This window comes from Helianthus annuus, chromosome 7 (genome assembly GCF_002127325.2).
Source record: "Helianthus annuus cultivar XRQ/B chromosome 7, HanXRQr2.0-SUNRISE, whole genome shotgun sequence".
Classification (NCBI taxonomy): domain Eukaryota; kingdom Viridiplantae; phylum Streptophyta; class Magnoliopsida; order Asterales; family Asteraceae; genus Helianthus; species Helianthus annuus.
The window spans coordinates 83,505,518-83,527,607 of NC_035439.2; the positions used below are offsets into that span (position 1 = coordinate 83,505,518).

The 22,090-nt window shown below is 38.0% G+C and overlaps 1 protein-coding gene and 1 long non-coding RNA gene across 2 annotated transcripts; both read right to left on the bottom strand.

The window, feature by feature from the left end:
- Nucleotides 1-11,782: 11,782 nt before the first annotated feature.
- Nucleotides 11,783-14,015, bottom strand: LOC118480569. Its single transcript, XR_004863325.1, has 4 exons — nt 13,884-14,015; nt 13,259-13,312; nt 12,715-12,856; nt 11,783-12,020 (listed from the first exon to the last, which is right to left on the bottom strand). It is a non-coding gene; the product is annotated as an uncharacterized LOC118480569 (long non-coding RNA).
- Nucleotides 14,016-14,209: 194 nt separating this feature from the next.
- Nucleotides 14,210-14,833, bottom strand: LOC110902374. Its single transcript, XM_022149056.2, has one exon. The coding sequence runs from the start codon at nt 14,831-14,833 to the stop codon at nt 14,210-14,212; it is 624 nt and encodes a 207-aa protein (XP_022004748.2).
- Between the last annotated feature and the right edge of the window lie 7,257 nt (nt 14,834-22,090).

Here is a 22,090-nt window from a genome sequence, read left to right on the forward strand (position 1 = left end):
TACTCCAGGGGAATCAACTCTATGCCGAGTTCTCCAAGTGTGAATTCTGGTTAGAGGAGGTTCAGTTTCTAGGTCACATTGTCAATAGTCAGGGTATTCACGTCGATCCTGTGAAGATTGAAGCCGTTACGAGTTGGATTACACCTAAGAACGCGTCTGAAGTCCGTTCTTTTCTTGGACTAGCGGGCTATTATCGCCGATTTATCGAAGGATTCTCAAAGATCGCCGTGCCGCTTACCGCTCGCACGCATAAAGACAAGTCTTTTGTTTAGGGAAGCGAACAAGAGTCTTCTTTCCAAACCCTCATGCACATGCTCTGCAATGCTCCTGTTCTCACATTGCCCGATGGAAACGACGGTTTCATTGTCTATTGTGATGCTTCCAACCTTGGTCTTGGTTGTGTTCTCATGCAACGGGACAAGGTTATAGCTTACGCGTCTCGTCAGCTCAAAATCCACGAGAAGAACTATACAACCCATGATCTTGAGCTAGGCGCGGTTGTTTTTGCGTTAATATTTGGCGACACTACCTGTATGGTACCAAGTGTACGATCTTCACCGATCATAGGAGCCTACAACACATCTTTGATCAGAAAGAACTTAATATGCGTCAACGCCGATGGGTGGAACTTCTCAACGATTATGACTGTGAGATTCGTTATCACCCAGGCAAAGCAAATGTCGTTGCCGACGCTTTCAGCAGACGGAGTTATTTGCTCAGCATTCGCAGTACCCAAGCCCAATACGATCTCGAAACCCTCATTCGCGAAGCCCAACATGCCTGTTTTAATGAACGCACTCTGAAGAAGGAACGAATCTACCACGATGGAGCTCAGCTGGTAAATAAGTCGAATGGGATATTCCACTTCCTGGACCGAATTTGGATCCCTAAGCGGACCGATTTGCGACAGATTTTGATGGACGAAGCCCGCAAATCTCGGTATTCTATTCATCCCGGTGCCGACAAAATGTACCAGGATCTTCGCTACAAGTACTGGTGACCGGGTATGAAGAGGGATATCGCTCTCTACGTTGGAAAGTGCCTGACCTGAGCAAGGGTTAAGGCTGAACATCAAAGGCCCTCTATCTTACTCGAGCAACCCCCAATCCCTATGTGGAAATGGGAGAGTATAGCTATGGACTTCATAACAAAGCTTCTGCACACGTCATCAGGTCACGACAACATTTGGGTTGTTGTTGATCGTTTAACTAAATCAGCCCACTTTTTGCCAATACGGGAAGACTACAAGTTGGAACGATTAGCCTGAATCTACACCGACAAGATCATTTGTAATCATGGTACGCCTCGCGACATGATCTCTGACCGTGATGCTCGGTTTACCTCGCGATTGTGGGAAACATTTCAAGCGGCTCTTGGTACTACGCTTAATCTGAGTACAGCATTCCATCCTCAAACCGATGGACAGACTGAGAGAACGATCCGTACTCTTGAAGACATGCTCCGTTCGTGTGTCATAGACTTCGGTGGTAATTGGGATAAATACCTGCCGTTAGTCGAATTCTCGTCCAACAACAGTTATCATACCAGCATACAAATGGCACCATTCGAGGCTTTATTGGAAGAAGATGTCGATCGCCTATTGTATGGCATGAGATCGGTCACTCGCAATTAACCGGTCTTGAGCTATTACAAGAAACAATTGACAAAGTCCTCCAGATTCGAGACAACTTGTTGAAAGCTCGAAGTAGACAGAAAAGTTACGCCGATAGACGAGGCAAGCCCCTTGAATTTGACGTTGGCGACAACGTACTCCTAAAGGGATCACCTTGGAAGGGTGTGGTCAGATTCGGCAAGAAAGGGAAACTAGCGCCTCGATATGTTGGACCTTTTAAGATTCTGGAAAGGATCGGAAAAGTCACCTACAGACTCGAACTACCGGAGGAACTTAGTAACGTCCACCCGACTTTCCATGTGTCAAACCTCTGAAAGTGCCTGGCTGAGCATGATTTAATTGTACCTCTTGACGACCTCCAAATAAACGAAACACTACACTTCGTGGAGAAACCTGTCGAAATCATGGATCGCCAAACCAAGCAGCTCAGACGCTCGCGAATTCCTATTGTGTAAGTCCGATGGGAAGGCAAACGAGGCGCAGAGTTCACTTGGGAACTCGAAAGTGACATGAAGACAAAGTGTCCGCAGTTTTTTGTTACGGCTTCAGCCTAATTTCGAGACGAAATTTCCTCAACTACGGGAGGCTGTAACACCCCGTGTTTCGAAAGTCAAAGTCAAAGTCAAGATTGAAGTCAAAGGGAGAAAAGATTGCTAATTGCAATCTGTCTCTCCTTGTTCAATTCCTGTTTTGACTTCTTTGACTTGTAGTTAGTCTATTTTGTGTTTTACGTTAGTTGTATTATGTGGAGTAACCAGTTAAAATCGCAGTAATCGAATATTTATCGCTATGAATCGCTTTACGACTGTAAATAATAGGAAGTAACAATGCGATAAAGTTCACTAAACGCTAATCAACCTAATCTAATCAACATCGCGCTCGCAAACTCGAATTTCGCATTTTGGTGTTTATATTAGGTGTGGGTGCCTTATGTGTTACTTGTGCATGTTTATTTATGTAATGTGTGGTGATCAATCAAAACTCAATCGAACTCAATCTCAATGGAATCGCAATCGCAAAACGAATACGAATTAAGGATGATTGTATGTTGACATAGTATGATAGTTAGTGGAGAAGGGATAGTGCAAGATATGAGTAGTTGGGATTAAAAGTAATTTGACTAGGAAACTATATTGCATCGCAACGCTCGCAATGGAAATCGAAACAGCAAAACTCGTCGCACCAAACACTCGAAACAGGCCAACGATCGATCAGGCCACGAGCCGATCGACCAGCCGTCCGTTCGGACTGCTGTCCGTTCGGACAGGCTGTCCGATCGAGCTGCTGACCGATCGGCCAGCCCCTTTCCTTTTTTGGAATCCTATAAATACCTATGTCACTTTCACACTTTCCATTTCTGGAAACTCTCTGACCGAACTGCACGCACTCCTTACCTTTTCTCAGATTTCTCTCGATTCAGGTAAGATCTCGACCTAAATCTTTTACTTTCTTGATCTACACGCACTCCTACACCTTTCTATCTTTTGAATCTTAATGTTTAACCGTGAAATCACAAAGATTCAAGGTGTTCTAGGATGACGTCATCATGTGTTCTTGAAGAACTTCATGTTTTGGCCTCAATCCACCAAGAACAACTTAGATCTAACCAATTTCCACATAAACAAACAAAGATCTCTAGTAGATCTAAACATTTTCACAAAAGAAAGGATTGAAAGATGGTTTTCCAACTTTCTTTCAACTCTTTTACACTCAATGCACTCAAAACTGGTGGAATTAGACCTTGTGTCGACATCCTACTCATTCTTGTGGTTATGTGACTCAAGATCTGGATTCTAGCCACGAGGTTTACCGATTTCGGGTTAAACACGGAACGCCGTCACGAAAAGTTAACTGACCGGGTCTGGGTGATTCCTGTCCCATCACGAGCACCAAGTAGTGACGAGGTTACTGTTGTTTTACACGTTATCGAAATGCCTCGATAAAACGACAAACAATCAAAGACAACCAAGTGTGAGATGAACAGGACGACCAAGACGAGTTGCTGTCCGATCGGACTGCTGTCCGAACGGACAGCCACCCGATCGACCGGTCAGCCGAACGGCGTGAACCTTGGGTCCCACACTTAATCACTTTTTCTAATCTTTGAAGTTTGAGTATTGAACGAACTGCTGAACGATGGGACTACCATCCGATCGGATTACTCTTCGGATCATGAGATACTTAGGCATTAACACTTAATCGATTTTTCAACATGTTCAATGCACTAGGAATGCCACCCGATCGAACTGCTATCCGATCGAGTGACATTCTGCTGTGAACTTGTTCTCACTGAAGTGCCCAGCCGATCGGGTTGCCGACCGATCGAACGACCGTCCGATCGACCGACCTGAAAGGTAGAAGCACTTCAATGTTTTCAAATACTACAACAAAAACTTCAGAAGTCAAACCATCATACACAACCACATCCTTCCTAAAGGAAGAAACAATCCACTCGAACGACCATCCGATTGGACAGCCGTCCGAACGGATTGTCACTCACCCGACCGGCTGTCCGACCCACCAGCACTTGTTTTCGTTTTACGCGTCACTTATCGTTATGCTATCGAACTATTCAGGCTAACCTTACTCTCAAGCGCTCCCTTCAATCCATTCAACCGCTGTGAGTATACTCGATCCCTTTTTGCTTTAAGCACTTTTGGGTGTTACATACGTTACTTATACGAAATCACATTGAACACACTACGCAATATTTTAAACGCTAACAGTTACCGCATGTATTACGTGACTTAGTGAATGCTTGTTTGTTATGTTTACACATGGAATGCTGTCTACCTGGCTTAACGACGATAGTACTATAGTTTGGACTCAGCACCAGTTCACTCGGGGGTTGTTAAGGACAATTACTTACATGGATTACAGTGGTGATCATGTATTGCGAACTGCCTTGAGCAGTCAAGCCGCAGTCATTGGTATCGATAGATTCATGTCGATAACTAACATGCTTCGTTTTCCTCTGTGTACGTGCTGGTTATGCGTAAACTATTTTTTGAACTCTATATGCTATTATCAAACTTGTATACTCGCCTTTACACTATGTGTATTGACATTTATCTTAACGTATGTGACAGGTAATTAGGATGCTTATCTGCTAGGAAAGCGAGGCTATAATAAGTTTCTAGAGGCCAACAATTTGTTGTCTGTACTGATGTAATCAAGAGTCTCTAGAAGCAGATAAACAATTGGGCTATTTGAAAATCTAAGTTGTCGGAATAGAACTATTTGCCTAGATTTTGTCTGTAATAATTTGTTTACCTTTTGAGACATGGTATGGGACATGTTACTTTAAATTGATTGGTAATGATAGTTGTTATGGAAACTTCTGGACAATCTGTTTCGCTCAGTGTCGCGCCCCGATGATTTCACCATCGGTTGGGGTGTGACAACATGTTTAATCCTTCGACTTTCATTCCTTTTAGTGTTTGATCGTGGCTTTTTGTATATTGCTTTTAAACCTTCAACTTTGCTAATATACGTGTTTAGTCCATCTGGTTAAAAAAAAATGCTTCTTTTTGTATTGATTAGCTTTGTTCATATGTGTGTTTAGTGCTTTTGCTTTAACTTTGGTTGTGTACATGTTTAGTCCGTCGACTTTTATTTCTTTTAGTATTTTATCTTTTATCCTTTTCCCCTTGCTAATGTGATGAACCAACCCAGCGGAATAGTGACTGTTTGCTATTGGTGAACAAACGCTATTATTCCTGGAGTTTAATAAAGTTACTCTATAACGAGCGTATTTTACCTATGTCTCGATGAAATTTTTATTGAGATTGTGCTATGAGTAACATGTTAAAATAACTAAAATACGGACATACATGTCATCAAACTGAGACATATTCTACTGACCCCGCAAAACGGACGGGACATAACAATGGTTTTTTGAATTTTATGCCCTAGTTTTTTACATAGTTGTGAAGGTAATCATCACATCACTAGACCATACAGGTCATGAACCACAATATTATTTACCTACTCAGATTTTCTTGTCTATAACATCTAAAATAACCTCAATAAATTTTAACATTTAGTTATTGTTATTTATTATCATTATTCCTTTTTATTTATACGCCTTCAATCATGCTAGAAAGAGTGACCTTCCAAAATGTCGTTTTCGAGTATGACTTTGTGTCTAGGTAATCCGCTCAGCCACTCGCATTCTATCTACATTAATACAGATGGTAAACATGTTTTCACATTTTTATCATAGTAAACTGCTATAATCATCCTCGAGGTTTGGACAGTTTAGCCCGATTCATCCAAAAATCCTTTTTTTTTTCTCAGTAGACCACTGAGGTCTCAAAATCATTGCCAGATTCATCCATTTCTCTAACCCCATTAAAAACTAATATTAAATAATTTAAATGAGGGGTATCTTCATCATTCTTTTTTGTTTATCTCTCTAACCCCATTAAAAACTAATGTTAAATGAGGGGTATCTTCGTCATTCTCTTTGTTTATATAATGTTATCTTTTTTAAATAAATACTATATAATATTACAATATCTCTCTCTTTCGATTGATATGCTTCTTCCATTTTGGTTTAAATTTTTGTGCTTCAAATTCCCAACCAGTGGCGGATCTAGAAAATCCGTCAAGCCGTAACGTTTTATAAAAAAGCCGTAGCGAAATCGTAAAAACGTCAAATTTTTCCAAAATTTACACTAATTTTACACTACCGCCGGAGCGCCAAGCCGTAGCGGAGGTTGCCCCTTCTTATATGCTAGGTCCGCTCCTGTTCCCAAAGGCCAGAAAGTAATTCGGATGATAAAGGCATCTTCATCAATTCAACCTCACTGTTCATATATATTTGAAAAAAAAAATATATGTTTCTTAATATACATTCTAGTTCTTGTTGAAAAAGAATAATTTAAAAGGAAGATAATTAATAATAAATGTAATTAAGCACTAGAATATGAGCAAAAGAAAATATGTAATGTGTACCTTTTGTAACATCTTTTTCAAGAAATAATTCCAGTTTAGATGTTTATCAGTTTTTTTAGGATGTGGGATAAGAGAATTCATGAAGATCATAGGTAAATCTTGAAATCTATCCCTCATCATACCTGGGGTGCGAATCTATACACATAAAGCGCAAGCTTTAACTCACCCATTCAACCGAAAGAGATATACATATTGTTTGTGTATTTATTTAAAAAAGACAATATATAAATAAAGATATGACGAAAATGCCCCTCATTTAACATTATTTTTAATGAGGTTAGAGAAATTGATAGACCTGACAATGATCTTGAAGCCTCAATGATTCAGTTGAAAAGAAAAAGATTTTGGGATGGATTTGGTAAAAGTGTCCAAAACACGAGAACCAATGTGAACACAACAAAAGATACCTAAAAAAATCTAAAAAACACACAAATTCTGTAATAAATTACCAGTATTAGACATTTTTACTTTCATTTATATTACCATCCGTAATACAATACTTTTTACATTACCCAATTTTATCGCCGTAAAAGTGATTTTGTCGATCTAATTAATTGTTTTAATGTTTGCACGTTTACTTTTTTATTAGAGACTCGTTATTTATATATTTATGATGAACTTTTTCACTTTCGTGTTTATAATAATGTGTCTTGATTATTTATTTATTAATATTGATATTAATACTAATAATAGTATAACAAAATATAAAAGTAACAAAAATATTATAAAATAAAATAACATAAAAAACATAATTATTACTTTTGACCTTAGAATAAAATAATGTATTAAAATACATAATGATTACCAAATTTAATTAATTTAGTATATTAATCTATATGTTTGATGTATTTATTACACCCTTTTTATGTGTATTCAATATTTTCCCATTGGAAAAAACATACCATTAGCTTTCATTGAATAATAAGAAAGACATTGACGCCTAGTCTTTTGTTTATTGCAGGCCCTCAAATTTTCCATGAATATGACAATTTTACTTTTTCCACAAGTTGACCCGGAGACTCCATCATAGGTGGGGGCCAAGTTGATTTGATCGGATACAAGATTAGTTAGGGTGTAAGGGGTGCTCACCTAAGAGGTGAGTCCCCTCTCTTACGTCCAACCAATCCTCGTGTGCCACGTCAACTCTCCTTTTAAAGTCTCCTAACACCCTAAATTGATGGCGGCATTCCCCTCTTAGGTGACTTGGTTTTTATTTAAAAAAAAAAAAAAAGAAAGGTTTTGATTGGTCCACTCATCCTCTTTCCTCCCCCTCTCTTCGGTGAACCCCCACCGGTTTCGCTCCCTCTCTCTACCTCACCGCTATGTTGGCGGTACCACCACTCTCGGTGGATCTACTCCCCGCATGGGGTTCCCGCTTACACACCGAACCCCTTATAGAGTATTAATCGGGTAGGATATAATTTAGGGTTTGGCTAAATGCACTCCCTTTTTTACTAGTCATACCCCCCTTTCTAAAAATATAATTTAAAAATTGTCAAATTCCACCCCTCTAAACAATTATTGTGTTTCTATAATTTGAAGACACTTTCTCTTACTATTATTTTATTATGTTTCTATAAAACGTCATTAAAATTAACAAAAATGATATTTTTTATACAATAAAAAAGTTTCAGAACTTTTTTTTTGAAAAAAAAAACAGTTACTTTTATATTTAATTATTTCGTATTTTTGTTCTCTTATCTTTCTATTTCAATTTCAACTTTTATTAGTATTATTATTATATTAAATTGTTTTTTTTAATATAATTAACAACTTTTATTTATTAAAAGTAATAAGACGTAAAAAGAGAATAAAACGTTATTTAAGTTGGCTGACTGGCTTTAAAGCTTCATTTAAATTTTGTATATCATTGTTTATACAAACTGAATTCGAATACCCACTTCAAGACGCTATAAACAAAAAAATCCATTTCAAAATTAAAATGACTCGCTTTAGTTTAAAACGTAAGAAAACGATTATTTTTCAAATAATCAAAAAAAGTTCCTTTTTAAATAAAATAACGTTTTAAAAGCAAATACTAGTAATAATAATAATTAAAGATAAAAAATGAAAGAAAAACAAAAGGGTTTGAATTAAATTAATGTGAAAGTTGAAGGAGGGGGTACGTTCAGTAGAAAAAGGGGTACATTTAGCAGCACCCCCTGGTATACTCTAACACTCATAGGTGTTAATCCTAGTTGGTATCCGTTAACATCTGTTAAACCGTTCCTGAAGGGTATTAAGAGGCATTAAAAACTTCACATGTTAAAAAGTTAATTAGGAGAGAAAGGAAGGAAATCAAGCATTGCAAAATTTGTACACACACAACAACATGCTATATATATCTATTTTAATTAATTTTAAGGGGCGTTAATGGGGTTAAACCATTTCCTTGGTGTGCGGTGAAGTGAAAAACAGTCAAATAGATGGTATGATGCCTACGTGTAGTTAAGGGATGTAAAAGTATACATTATAGCCTTAGGTGATACCTTTTTGTTTATTAGAAAATTAATATCATAGCATTTTACTTGCAGTATTAAAAGTTTTTATAGCACCAAAAGTATATTAATTAATATGTTGAAATAGCTAGAAAATTAAAACTTCGGAATTGTTAGAATCGAATGGGTGTACTTGAGAATTCAAGTCAATTTATGAGATGATTTTGATATTGAGTTTTGGGTAATAGGAGTTTCAAGATGAGTTTATTCCTAAACTAATGTTGGTGAAAAAAATAGTTACTAAAATGATATTTTTTTTTAAAATATAAATTAAAATGGTGTTCTTTATTCATTTTGTATTTATATTTTATCTTGAGTAAACTGCCATTTTGGTCCTTGAGGTTTGGTTAGTTTTGCCACTTTAGTCCAAATTTCAAACATGTTGCCATTTTGGTCCCTGTAGTTTCGTTTTGTTGCCATTTTGGTCCAAGTTTCAAATTTGACCAGATTTTTCAACTTAAAATCTGGTTTTTTGTCTTTATCCTCAAGGGCATTTTGGTCATTTTAGGTTTATTATAACCTAATATTGATTAACACCATTAATATATAAACCTCACCATCACAAAAGATCCATCTTCTCAAACAATCACCGCCAAATTAAACCTCTGTCTTCTCAAACAATCACCACCACCACTGAAGATCCACCACCACCACCACCGTCGCCCTCACCGCCTCCACCATCACCGCCGCCACCGCCGACACCCTCACCTCCTCCACCTTCACCTCCTCCTGAATCGGATTTACTGTTCTTGTGAATCACCTCCATCAATCACCATCACCATTGAAGATCCACCACCACCACCGTCGCCCTCACCTCCTCCACCATCACCGCCACCACCCCCGACACCCTCACCTCCTCCACCTTCACCTCCTCCTGAATCGGATTTATTGTTCTTATGAATTACCTCCATAATTCACCACCACCACTGAAGATCCACCTCAGCTACGCCGCCGCCTTCATCTCCAAAACCACCTCAGTTACGCCGCCGCCTTCATCTCCGCCGTCGATCTGACGGAACCCCTTCATCTCCGCGGTTTCTTCATTGCTGATTTAGTAGGTTTGGTCGCCGATTTGATTGTCTGAGATTTTGAAGCCATAGGGTTAGGACAATTTGCTTTGGCGGTGGAATTTTGTGGCTGCTTTGATTTATGTGAGGGTTTTTGAGGGTTTTGTGTTTGGGAGGGTTGGCGGCAGTGGGATGGTGGTGTTGGCGGCAGTGGGATGGTGGTGGTGGGGATGATGCGGTGGTGGTGGTGGGGGTGGGGGTGTGGTGTGGTGGTGGTGGTGCTTGTTGTTTTTTGTTCTGGCAGTGGCATTATTGTTGTTCTGGCAGTGGCATTATTATTTATTAAATTTGAGTTATAATAAATTTAAATGACCAAAATACCCTTGAGGATAAAGACAAAACAGGGGGGTTTAAGTTGGGGAATCTGGCCAAATTTGAAATTTGGACCAAAATGGCAACAAAAACGAAACCACAGGGCCCTAAATGTAAAAAGTTTGAGATATGGACTAAAGTGGCAAAACTGGCTAAACCTCAGGGACCAAAATGGCAGTTTACTCTTTTATCTTTAATCAACATATTATACTTCTCTTTTATTTTATTACTGAATCAATACATTAATACATTTTTTTAATCAATATATTATACCTCTCTTTTATTTTATTACTGAGTCAGTACATTAATATATTTTTAGTATATTTTTGTTTATACATTTTTATTCAACCGGCCCAAATTTTTTACTTTTATTTTTTCTTCTTCAATCAAACTTTATAACTTTTCTTACAAACTCGTTTTTATTCTTTTTTTTCTTCGTTAAACTATGCCAAATACAATCAATAACAATAACTCCAGATAAACTTGAACAATAAATGAGAAACGTAACTATATTTCATTACGTGGCCTTGTTGAGCGAGCAAGCCCTTTTTATCTCATTCACATGATTGAACGGGAAAAAATATTTTCAAACAGAACTTATTGAAAAGAAACCATTTTCAAAGAAAACTTATTTGAAAAAAAAATCATAAAAATATTCCCTTCCAATGACCTTCAGTATGAAAAAAATAGAAAGAAACTCCCATAAAAACAATTCAATGAAAATTCAATATTTGAAGACAAAGCACTACAAGATGAAATAAAAAGGACAACTTACATCATATATGTGTTGGAAGTAGTGTTTCTCGATAGCAAAGAGGGTTAACCGAAGGTCATGAAGAGATGATTCTTACAAAAAGTATAAATTAAAAGATAAATACAAAAACACTATTTTGTTAAATAGTTTTAAAGAAACACCATTTTGGTAAATATATACTAATTTGAGAAAAAACTCGTTCCTGTTAAGTGGATAGCGACAACGCTAAAGTTGTTGAGGTTTAGGGTTGAGTTAGTGGTGTAGTGGTGGTACGTTGATGTTGGTGCACGGTGAAGGGTAAGTGATATGGGTAGAGAAGGGAATGTGGTGGGATATAAAAAGGTGTAAAATGACACTTTTGCCCTTCATGTGAGTGGCACATGACCTTAGTTAACAGATGAGATGGATGGTGGTTAGTATAAAGGACTTGGAGTGTGCAACATTTAATTATAAAGGATAGTCTCTGTGCTTTTTAAAGACAAATGACAAACAATATAGTTTTATATATTAATAAAGTACAATTTGTGTAAGTTACTCTTTCGGATATGTAGGTCCCAGATTTTTTTTTTTATAAAGAATATCAAACAAGTCTGGGTTGACGGACAACCCAGACGAACCACATAATGAGTTATTGCACAGTAAATTACAAACGAAAATAATAAGGTTTTAAACTCGAAAGATCTATCATGCATGATCATGCTTCATCCTTTCCGTGAACGTCTCGAAGGAGATAGCATGTTAATAGTGTTCGTTTGTTCTCGTGCTTGACCGTACGTCCGGTTCCCGTCTTGTGTTACCTATTATTTAAAACCAATCAATCGGTTAATATTTAAGGCATTTAATCGAAACGGATTAACCAGATAACAAAAACATTTTTTTATTATTTATTTTTATTTCTACAACAATGTAGTTTAGTAAAAACCTACTTTATTTTCACCACCCTTACTGTAAGTCCCAAAACTTAATTAAAGCAAAATGAGTTTAACAATGGCAACGAAAAGGGTCAGACTTAAAATTTTGAACATGGTTAACATAATTCCCAAAAAGAACCAAGTTAAAATCCCAAGTTAAACACTACATACTTGTTCTAAGCGAACTATCATAACTACATACAAAACAAGAGTTTTTAAAGTAAAATATTTACACACTACACATGACCGTGAAAGTTTTCTACAAAAGTATTTGACCCATTTAGTCAAGTATCATTTCGGAAGCGTTTGTAGTGATGTGTTCGTTCCAAGCTTGCAATCAACCTAAGGCCATGTGTAGTCATAAAGCCCTTTTGTGGGCGCGACACGTGTCGTGCCACGTCACACAGGGGCTTTATGGGGCGTTATGTCACTAGAGCCCGTAGTTATAAAGCCCCTACCTCATCATAACCAAAGTGTAAAATGCAGGGACCAAAGTGTAAAATGCAGGGACCAAAGTGTTTTAATGCAGGGACCAAAGTGTAAAATGAGGGACCAAAGTGGAAAATGGAGAAATCATCACCACCATCTCGCGCCGCTATACACATCGCGCCTCCCCCATTTTTCCGACTGATGGCGCCCTCCGTGGCGGTGTGCCCGGCGCTATGCCGGCGCTATGGTTGGGCATACCGCCCCACTACACATAACCTAACAAGAGGATTTTCCTACCACCAAAACATTTAAAATTAGATACATCATAATAAAAGAATTCCAGTAGTTAAAATATGAACATTACATTACACATCATAAACATTCAATCTATTTTATTCAATTATTATAGACTCACTAAGTCGTTTAACGACTTAGATTCCATTACCTCCATACTTACTAATATGATTCTTGTAATCCTTTCGAATTCACAATGGATGTTCGTCCATCCTAAGTATGTTCAAATTCAATACTTTGACTCGTTCTTCATTTCGATGTTCTTATTCAATTGACCCATTTGTCGGGTCAAATACCATACTCTTCTAGTTTCGTCATGAGATGCACGTTTCATCTAAACCTCAACACGAAAAACACTCTGACATAATGGAACTACTTATAAGTTAAAGGAAAATACTTACCTCGATCGTGTGAGCTTTGTGATTTCTTGTCGCTTGGATCTTCGTCTTTCACACCTACACTTAACAATTTCATTCTTAGCTTTTTTCATAAAAACACTCTAACTCAACTGCATTCAATAAGACAACATCAAATATCACATACATTAACTTCTCACATTCCTATATGATATATCACAATAACTAATCATACAAGCACATAAAACATCTTTAGGGCATTTCATCCAGCACTTGGTCGGCATTCATTTTTTTTACTACATGGAAAGATATCTATCTTTATGTTGTTACATGCTATTGATATTCCACACATCAATTGCCTACCATTTATTTCTTCATGATATCATTTCATTCTAAAGACTCATCCTACCTTCACATTACTCAATTTGCATCAACATTTTACCAAAAGACTTTTTAATTTCATTGTAGTGTCAAACCCCACTTCATACAACGTAAGGGTTTTACCTAAATGATATACATACACATAATTTACACACATTATTGTTCATATGTCGATTTCAAACCAATTTCCTACATCAATTTACATCATAGCAACATAACCCACATGAGATTTTGTAATTTCTTGTTTATCTTTCCTACAAACTTCACCAAATAAAAAATTGTAACTTACCTTGTGATTATCAAGCTTAGATGGTTAAGAGATGAGGTTCATGCACAAGATTGATCATCAATTTCTTCCTAATTTCTGAATTTTTTGTGTTTGAATAATAGAGGTTTTTTCTTCTTTCTCTCTCAATTTATGCACACACACGTACATACATCCTGCACATTTCTTTTCTTCTTTTTTTTAATTAATCACTTTTACTCATGTACACTTTCAGTCCCTATAAATTTAATGATTAGTGTTATTAGGCCACCACATTTCCTTTCTACTTAAAGGCTATAATGTTTAACTTAATTAGCTAATTTAAGTTACTACATTTCATTCTAAAATATTTAAATACACAAAATAGTTTCATTCAGATTTTTGGGTGTTTCAAGTCTACCCTCCTTAAAAGAGGTCTCATCCCCGAAACCTAGATACATACCAAATAAACCCGAGTAGTGTTCTCGCATTTCGTCTGCTGGTTCCCATGTGAGATCCGATCCCTTCCTGTGTTGCCATTGGACTAACACTTGCCTAATCTCTTTGTTATGTAGGATCTTTACTTTAGATTCGTTTATAGCCACCAGTCTTTCGATATAGTTCATTCTTTCGTCTACTTCAATGTCTTCAAGAAGTATATGAGGCGTTTCATCCGCAAGGCACTTTCGTAATTGTGACACATGGAAGGTGTTGTGAACCCCATCCAATGTCAGTGGTAATTCAAACTTGTACGCTAACTTTTCAATACGAGCTAAAACTTTGAACGACCCAATATATAGAGGGCCCAATTTTCCACGCTTATGGAATCGAATTACGCCTTTCCATGGGGAGACCTTCAACAATACCCGATCCCCAACTTGAAACTCGATAAGACGCCTTCTTTTATCGTCATAGGTTTTCGATCGGTCTTGTACCGCTTTTAACCGAGCCTGGACGAGATCAATCTTTTCATTAGTTTTTGCCACTACATCCATGGGCGCGAGCTCTCTTTGTCCCCCTTCCCCTAACACACAGGGGTTCTACATTTTCTTCCATGCAACGTTTCATACGGCACCATTTGAATGCTACTTTGATAGCTAATGTTGTACGAAAATTCCACTAACGATAAGTGGTTGTCCTAGTTTCCCCCAAAATCCAAGACACACGCTCTTAGCATATCAACCAATGTTTGTAGGGTTCTTTCTGAGTGACCATCCATTTGGGGGTAGTATGCGATAATCAAGTGCAATTTGGTACCCATATCTTTGTGAAACCTTTTCTAATAACGAGAAGTAAAACTGGTGTCCCAATCCGATACAATGGCACCCCATGGCAGGAGATTATTCTGTTCACATAAATTTCGGCCATCTTTTCTGAAGAGTAAGTTTCCCGTATGGGTAGGAAATGGTCGCTCTTTGTGAGACGATCGACAATGACCCAAATGGCATCGTGTCCCTTCTTCATTTTGGGAAGTTTGGTTACCAAATCCACGGTTACATTCTCCTATTTCTATACCAGAATCTCCAACAGCTGCAAATTCCCATATGGTTTGATGTTCCTCCTTCACTTATGAGCATGTTAGGCATTTGGCCACATACATACTTGACAATGTCGCGTTTTATTCCCGGCCACCAACATTTCTTTTTAAATCCCGATACATTTTGGTGGTTCAAGGATGAACCGAGTATCGGGACTTATGTGCTTCCTCATGTATTAGAGTCTTCACATCACAAAAACGTGGTATCCAAATTCTCCCATAGCTTTATTGGGATTAAACCCTACCAATGGAACAATTGATTAAAGCCAAAACCGGATCAGATCAGTGGATCCAGAATAAGCAGATGTTTGTATTCAAACTTTCCCCTTTGAAGTGGCTCTAACATCTGATGGATTCAACTACTGCCTTCCTAACTACTGCTGACCCAAAAGACTGATAAAGACGAAGTGCTAATGCTCAAACAACTACCTTGTCTCAAGTACTACTGAAGAACTAAAGCACTGCTGGAGCCTAAGCAGTGGAATGAAGAATCAGTAGTTTAGTTTATTTCTTTCTAATATATTGTAATCAGTTGTTTGCTATCAGTGGTTGTAATAGGTCAGTAATTAGAGTTTGTTAGGAGGTTAGATGTCACTATCAATGGTGACGTCAGCAAAGATGCCACAGTGGTTTGCTCGTGCCTATAAATAGAACAGTACCCTGTACTGTTCTATTAGCTCTTTCATCACTTGTCATTCTGTACGAGCAAATTGTTGTGAGCTCAGGCTGAGGGGGAGTTTGTGATACATGCATGCATTGTAATTGAAGTTTGAAATAAATTCAATCATTCGGTTCTACGTTAAACATGTGTGTTGAAAGCATTTCTCCTGTTTGATTGTGTGCAAAGTTTGTTTCTATTTATATTCCGCTGCAATCGTTCTTGTGATCATTTTCATTATTATCAAACGAAAACACAATCATAAGAAACTCAGATCCTAACAATTGGTATCAGAGCTAGACAGTCAAATTTGATCTAACAATCATTTTGACGTAAAAGTTCAGCACACAATAGTTGATACTTATAATTGTTCGTTTCGTTGAAAAACAGAGTAAGGTTTAATCACGAACAAAGTTGATTAATCAGTACCTGTAAAACAACCAGGATGACGTCACAATCACAAGATGCTAACAATAACATCGGTTCACTTTTCAAACCACCCATGTTGAAGCGAAATGAGTACAACATCTGGGATTGAAGGATGTGTCACATCCTTTCTCAACAGAACACCGGATGTTGGAGATCGGTTATCTTTGGACCACATGTTCCAATGGTGCCGAGTTCGAACCTAAGAAAGTTGAGAACTATACTTATCTGGATTATTAGAAATTTGAACTAGATGCCAAGGCATTTAGCATCGTTGCATCTGCTTTGCCCAATGAAATTTATGTTGGACTGTTACACTGTAACAGTGCCAAGGATTATGGGATGCAGTTAAGGAACAATTTGGGGGGGGGGGGGGACTGAAGAAGTGCTTGAAAACAACAGGGAAATTTTGAACCAACAGTATGAAACATTTTGTCACATTAAGGGTGAATCACTAACATAACAGTTTGAGCGATTTAGCTGTCTCATGAGTGAACTAAAACTTGTTAAGGTTGAATTTACTAAATCAGCAAAAAATAGCAGGTTCATTAGGTCACTCCCTGAAAATGGGTTACAATTGCTTTTGTAACTAGAAACTCTATTGAGTTCAAAGATCTGACACTAACCCAGCTTCATGGTAGACTCCTGACCTATGAAAGGGAGTTAAACTAGAAAAAGAAGTTGCAAGAATCTGGTAAAGTTGCAGATGACTACTCATTTGGCAACACAGCTCTTTTGGGTCAGGAAGAGTCTGGCAGTGGTAAGGATCAGAGTTATGATCATTTTATTGACATAACTGCTGGTGGTAATTTCAACTCTGATCCTCACTCATCCAATTATGCTTTCACTGCAAATGGAGAAAGCCAGATCTCTGACAATCTGTGCTTTGAACTCAATAACCTTCAGCATTTTGATCCAGTTGATTTAGAGGAAATGGACATTTTGCACCAACTTGCACTGCTGAGTGTTAGAACCAGCAGGTTTTACAAAAGGACAGGGAGAAAATTCCCAGGGTTGCATGGAAATTTAAAAGTAGGGTTAGATAAGTCTAAAATCAAATGCTACAAGTGCAACAGGTTAGATCACTTTGCTAGGGAATGTAGGAGTCAAACAAATGGACCTATTATCACTCACCCTAGTCCAAGACCACAAAATAACCAAAGCACTATGCAATATTCCCATTATACTCCTGCTGCCCATGTAAACACTGCTCATTATGCAAACCCTGTTCATGTGCATTATGTTCAAACCACTGTCCCACAAATTCAGTATGTCCAAGCTCCTGTCCCTCAGGTTCAAGTGCAACCAGTTGCACCACAACAAGCTGCACCACCAGTAGTGGTTCAACCAGATCAGCAAAGCTTTTTCACCCAAGGCTTTGTTGACTGGAGCAGCATACCTGATGAGCTAGGTGATGAAAATTTTGCACTCTATACTACTAATGATGCCTCTAATGATGAATTTTGTTTTATGGCATTAGAGTCAATACCAAAAGGGCTGGAAACTGAAGAAGGACAGTCAAGTGCTGAAGCAGTGGATGAAATTGCTGAAGCAGTGGTTACTGCTGTTGCTGGTGAAATACTGTTGGGAGAAAGTTCAGAACCCCTGTTGGAACCACTGTCTGACCCCTGGTCTGAAGATGAAGAGAAGAAACATGGTGAAAAGGAAGAGAAGGTGGCTGATGAGAAAGAACATGCTTGTGATTATGCCATGATGGCGGCAGCTAAGGTATCATCTCAGGTTCTCCAAAATCCGTGTTCAGACAAATGCATCATAGCATTTGCTAACATTAAAGAGGTGAATGAAAACCTTAGGGATAGAGTTTTAAATGATGAAGTTCAATTTGAAAGGTCTTTAAAAAAACTGAAAATCAAATTGGCTGAAAAAGATAATGAAATCTGCAGTCTTAAACATGAGCATAGCATAACCAAGGACCAACTCCAAACAATGATAGAAAAATATCAAAATTGCAAAAAGGAGTTGGAAGCCACCCAAATCACTTGTGAAAAATGGGTGGAATCCTGCAAAGGTTATGAAATTATGCCTGAAAAACAGCTTGAAAGCAATGTAAAATTTGGCATAGGGTTTAGAAAAAATGATCAAGTTGAAAACACTGCTGCAAATCAAGCTGGTTCTGTTGAAATCATACCCACAAACAAGGATGGCCAAGAAATTAAAATTACTGATAAACTTGGTAACAAGATCACTTTGGAAAGAACTGTGGGGTCCTCAACTTTTGAGGAAATTGAGAAATACCAATTTAAACCCACATGGTCTGATGAGTGTGACATCCTTGAAAATTTCAAACCAATGCACTTCACAACCACTGATGGTGTAAAAGCTCCTAAGGCTAAGGTTATTCCTCTTAAGGACATCCCAGTAGTGGTTCAAAACTCTATTGCAAAGGAGTCTGAAAAGAGGAAGAAAAGAGAAAAGATTAAAAACTTGTTTTCTGACTTTTGTGAGAAGAAAAATCACCTGACCAAAGATTGTTTTCACTTAAAAGCTTATGATCTTAACAAAACAAGTGCCATTGAGCCTTCACAGAGCTGCACCATCTGTGGTAAAAACAACCACTCCACTCAGCAGTGTGTGTACTTGAAATCTTTTGAGGTAAAAAAGGAAGAGTACATGTCTAAAACACCAATGAGTTCATCAAATTCATCTGTCAAGTTCACCAAGAATCAACCTTTGTTTGTGCCACTTCAAATAGCTGAACCAAACCTCTGTCAAAAGAGATGTTTAGGTGACTGATGCACCCCCTGCTAACCAATACCGAAGAGGTAAAGGTCAACCACCATACCAAAGGATCCCACATGTTTATGAGGTCTACAAAAACCTTCTAAACCAAGAGTGAATAGGTATCCTTTTGGTTATCAGCAGATGATAGGGCAAGACCCCCAACAGTGGTTATAGAAAAACATTCCCAAAAATGTCAAAACCCCTGAGCTAACCACAGTCCATCCACCTGAACTTGACATAGACACTGTTGAGACCCCATCCAAAGCCTTATTGGCTTTGGAGACCCTAATGAACTAATCCTTTTACTTCATGTGCAGGGAGCTTTTGCATGCTTAGATAGTCTTTGGTATGTAGATATTGGAGGCTCCAGGCACATGACTGGAAGTAGATCCCTACTTAAAGATTTCAAAACTCATGGAGGGGGTGATATATCCTTTGGTAATAATAGTAAAGGGAAAGTTATGGGGTCCGGTACAGTACAGTCTGGTAATGTTAAGTTTGAAAATGTCAATCTAATAGACAATCCAAAATTCAACCTCCTTAGTGTCTCACAAATGAGTGATAAGGGCTATGGCTCATTCTTCACTAAGGATTGTTGGACCATAAATGGTTAAAAAGATTGAAGAAATAATAAAATCTAGAAAAACTCAACTTGTTGCTCAAAGAAGTGGCAATGTTTATGTGGTTGATTTGTCAAAAGAGAGTCCCAGAACTGATGCCTGTCTGTTCTCAGCTGCCTCTAACAAAGAGATAGAATTATGGCATAGAAGATTGGGGCACACAAATCTCAAGACAATCACTACTTTATCAAAACAGGGGTTAGTAAGAGGTCTTCCTCAAAAACTGTTCACCTGTCCTGAGCATTGTGTCTCCTGTTTAAAAGGAAAACAACATAAAAGCTCATTTAAGTCCATTGAAGAGTCCAAAACAACCAAGTGTTTGCAAATGCTGCATATGGATCTGTTTGGCCCAGTTAAAGTCATGAATCTCAAAAAGAAAAAAATATTGTTTGGTGATTGTAGATGACTTTTCTAGGTTTACATGGACTTATTTCTTACATTCCAAAGATGAGACTGCAGGCATTTTGCAAGACTTTGTGAAACAGGTTGAAAAGCAATTTGACTTGCCAGTAAAAGTCTTCAGGAGTGACAATGGCACAGAGTTCAGAAATAGGGAGTTGGATGAGTTTTGTGTGTCAAAAGGTATTGTAAGGTAGTACAGTATTCCAAGGACACCAGAACAAAATGGGGTTGTTGAGAGAAAGAACAGGACTTTGATTGAGGCTGCCAGAACCATGCTTGCTGTTTCAGGTTTGCCATTAACTTTCTGGGCAGAGGCAGTAAACACTGCTTGCTATATCCAGAACAGAGTTTTAATCAACCCCAGGCATCAAAAGACCGCCTATGAATTGCTGTATAAAATCAAACCACTGATCTCATACTTTAAAGTGTTTGGCTGCCCATGCTTTATTTTGAATTTAAAAGACTCAATTTCCAAATTTGCAGCCAAAGTAGACAGTGGAAATCACTTGGGATACTCAACCACTGGTAAGGCCTACAAAGTGTTTAACATAAGGAACAAAACAATGGAAGAGACTTTGAATGTAAAGTTCAATGAACTTTCTTCAATGAAAATCCCTGTAAATCCTGCAGAATTGTTTGATCTTGATAAATTTACTTTTGAAAATACTGCTGTCAAGACTAACAGTGCAGATTCACCACAAAAATCCTCCATCAGACTTTGGATATGAAGTCATCATTCCATAACAAAAGTCTGCATCAAATGGTAAAGCAGTAGATGTTCAAAACAGCTGTCAAAGCTCAACCACTGTTACCTCAACAGTTGTTAACCAAAGTAGCCCATCAACCTCTGCTTCCATATCATCAAACACTGTTGATAAAAGTCCTCAAAAAGTGGATAAAAGTCAACATGTGTCCACACCATTACCTCCTATTCCCCCACCTCCATTTGAAGCCACTGCTGGATGATTAAATTCACCAGTAGTGGTTAGCTCAGATGATTCACATCTGCAGCCCTCACCATTTAATGCCATTGTTCCATACAAAGAAGATCTTATCTTCTTGAAGTCTCATCCACCTGACCAAATGATTGGCAACATCAGTGAAGGGGTGCTCACAAGAAGCCAATCCCAAAACATCTGTCTATTTGCTGGGTTTTCTATCTCTCCATCAGCCAGTCAAGTACCAAGAGGCACTAAAAGACAACAGCTGGGTAGAGGCCATGCAAGAGGAGCTCCAATAGTTTAAAAGACAACAAGTATGGGAGCTTGTACCACTACCAGAGGATGTGAGTCCTATTGGCACAAAGTGGGTCTTCAAAAATAAAACTAATGAAAGGGGCATTGTTGACAAGAATAAAGCAAGGCTAGTTGTTCAAGGTTATAGACAGGAAGAGGGCATTGATTATGATGAAACTTTTGCCCCTGTAGCAAGATTGGAAGCTATTAGACTGTTCCTGGCCTTTGCTGTCAACCACAACATAAAGGTGTATCAAATGTGCCTTCCTTTATGGTAAGATTCAAGAAAAGGTATATGTTTGTCATCCTCCTGGCTTTGAGGATCCATTTTATCCAAATCATGTCTACAAGCTAAATAAAGCTTTGTGTGTCCTGAAACAAGCACCTAGAGCCTGGTATGAAACTCTTTCCACCTTTCTTCTCTCTATAGGTTCCACAAGAGGTAAAATAGACAAAACACTGTTTTTAAAATGGAGAGGGAAAGACTTGATGATTGTCCAGATTTATGTGGATGACATCATTTTTGGAAGCAAATGTAATAAAATGTGTGAAGAGTTCAGACAACTCATGACAGCTGAGTTTGAAATGAGTGCAATGGGTGAACTACAGTGTTTCCTTGGTCTCTAAGTGAA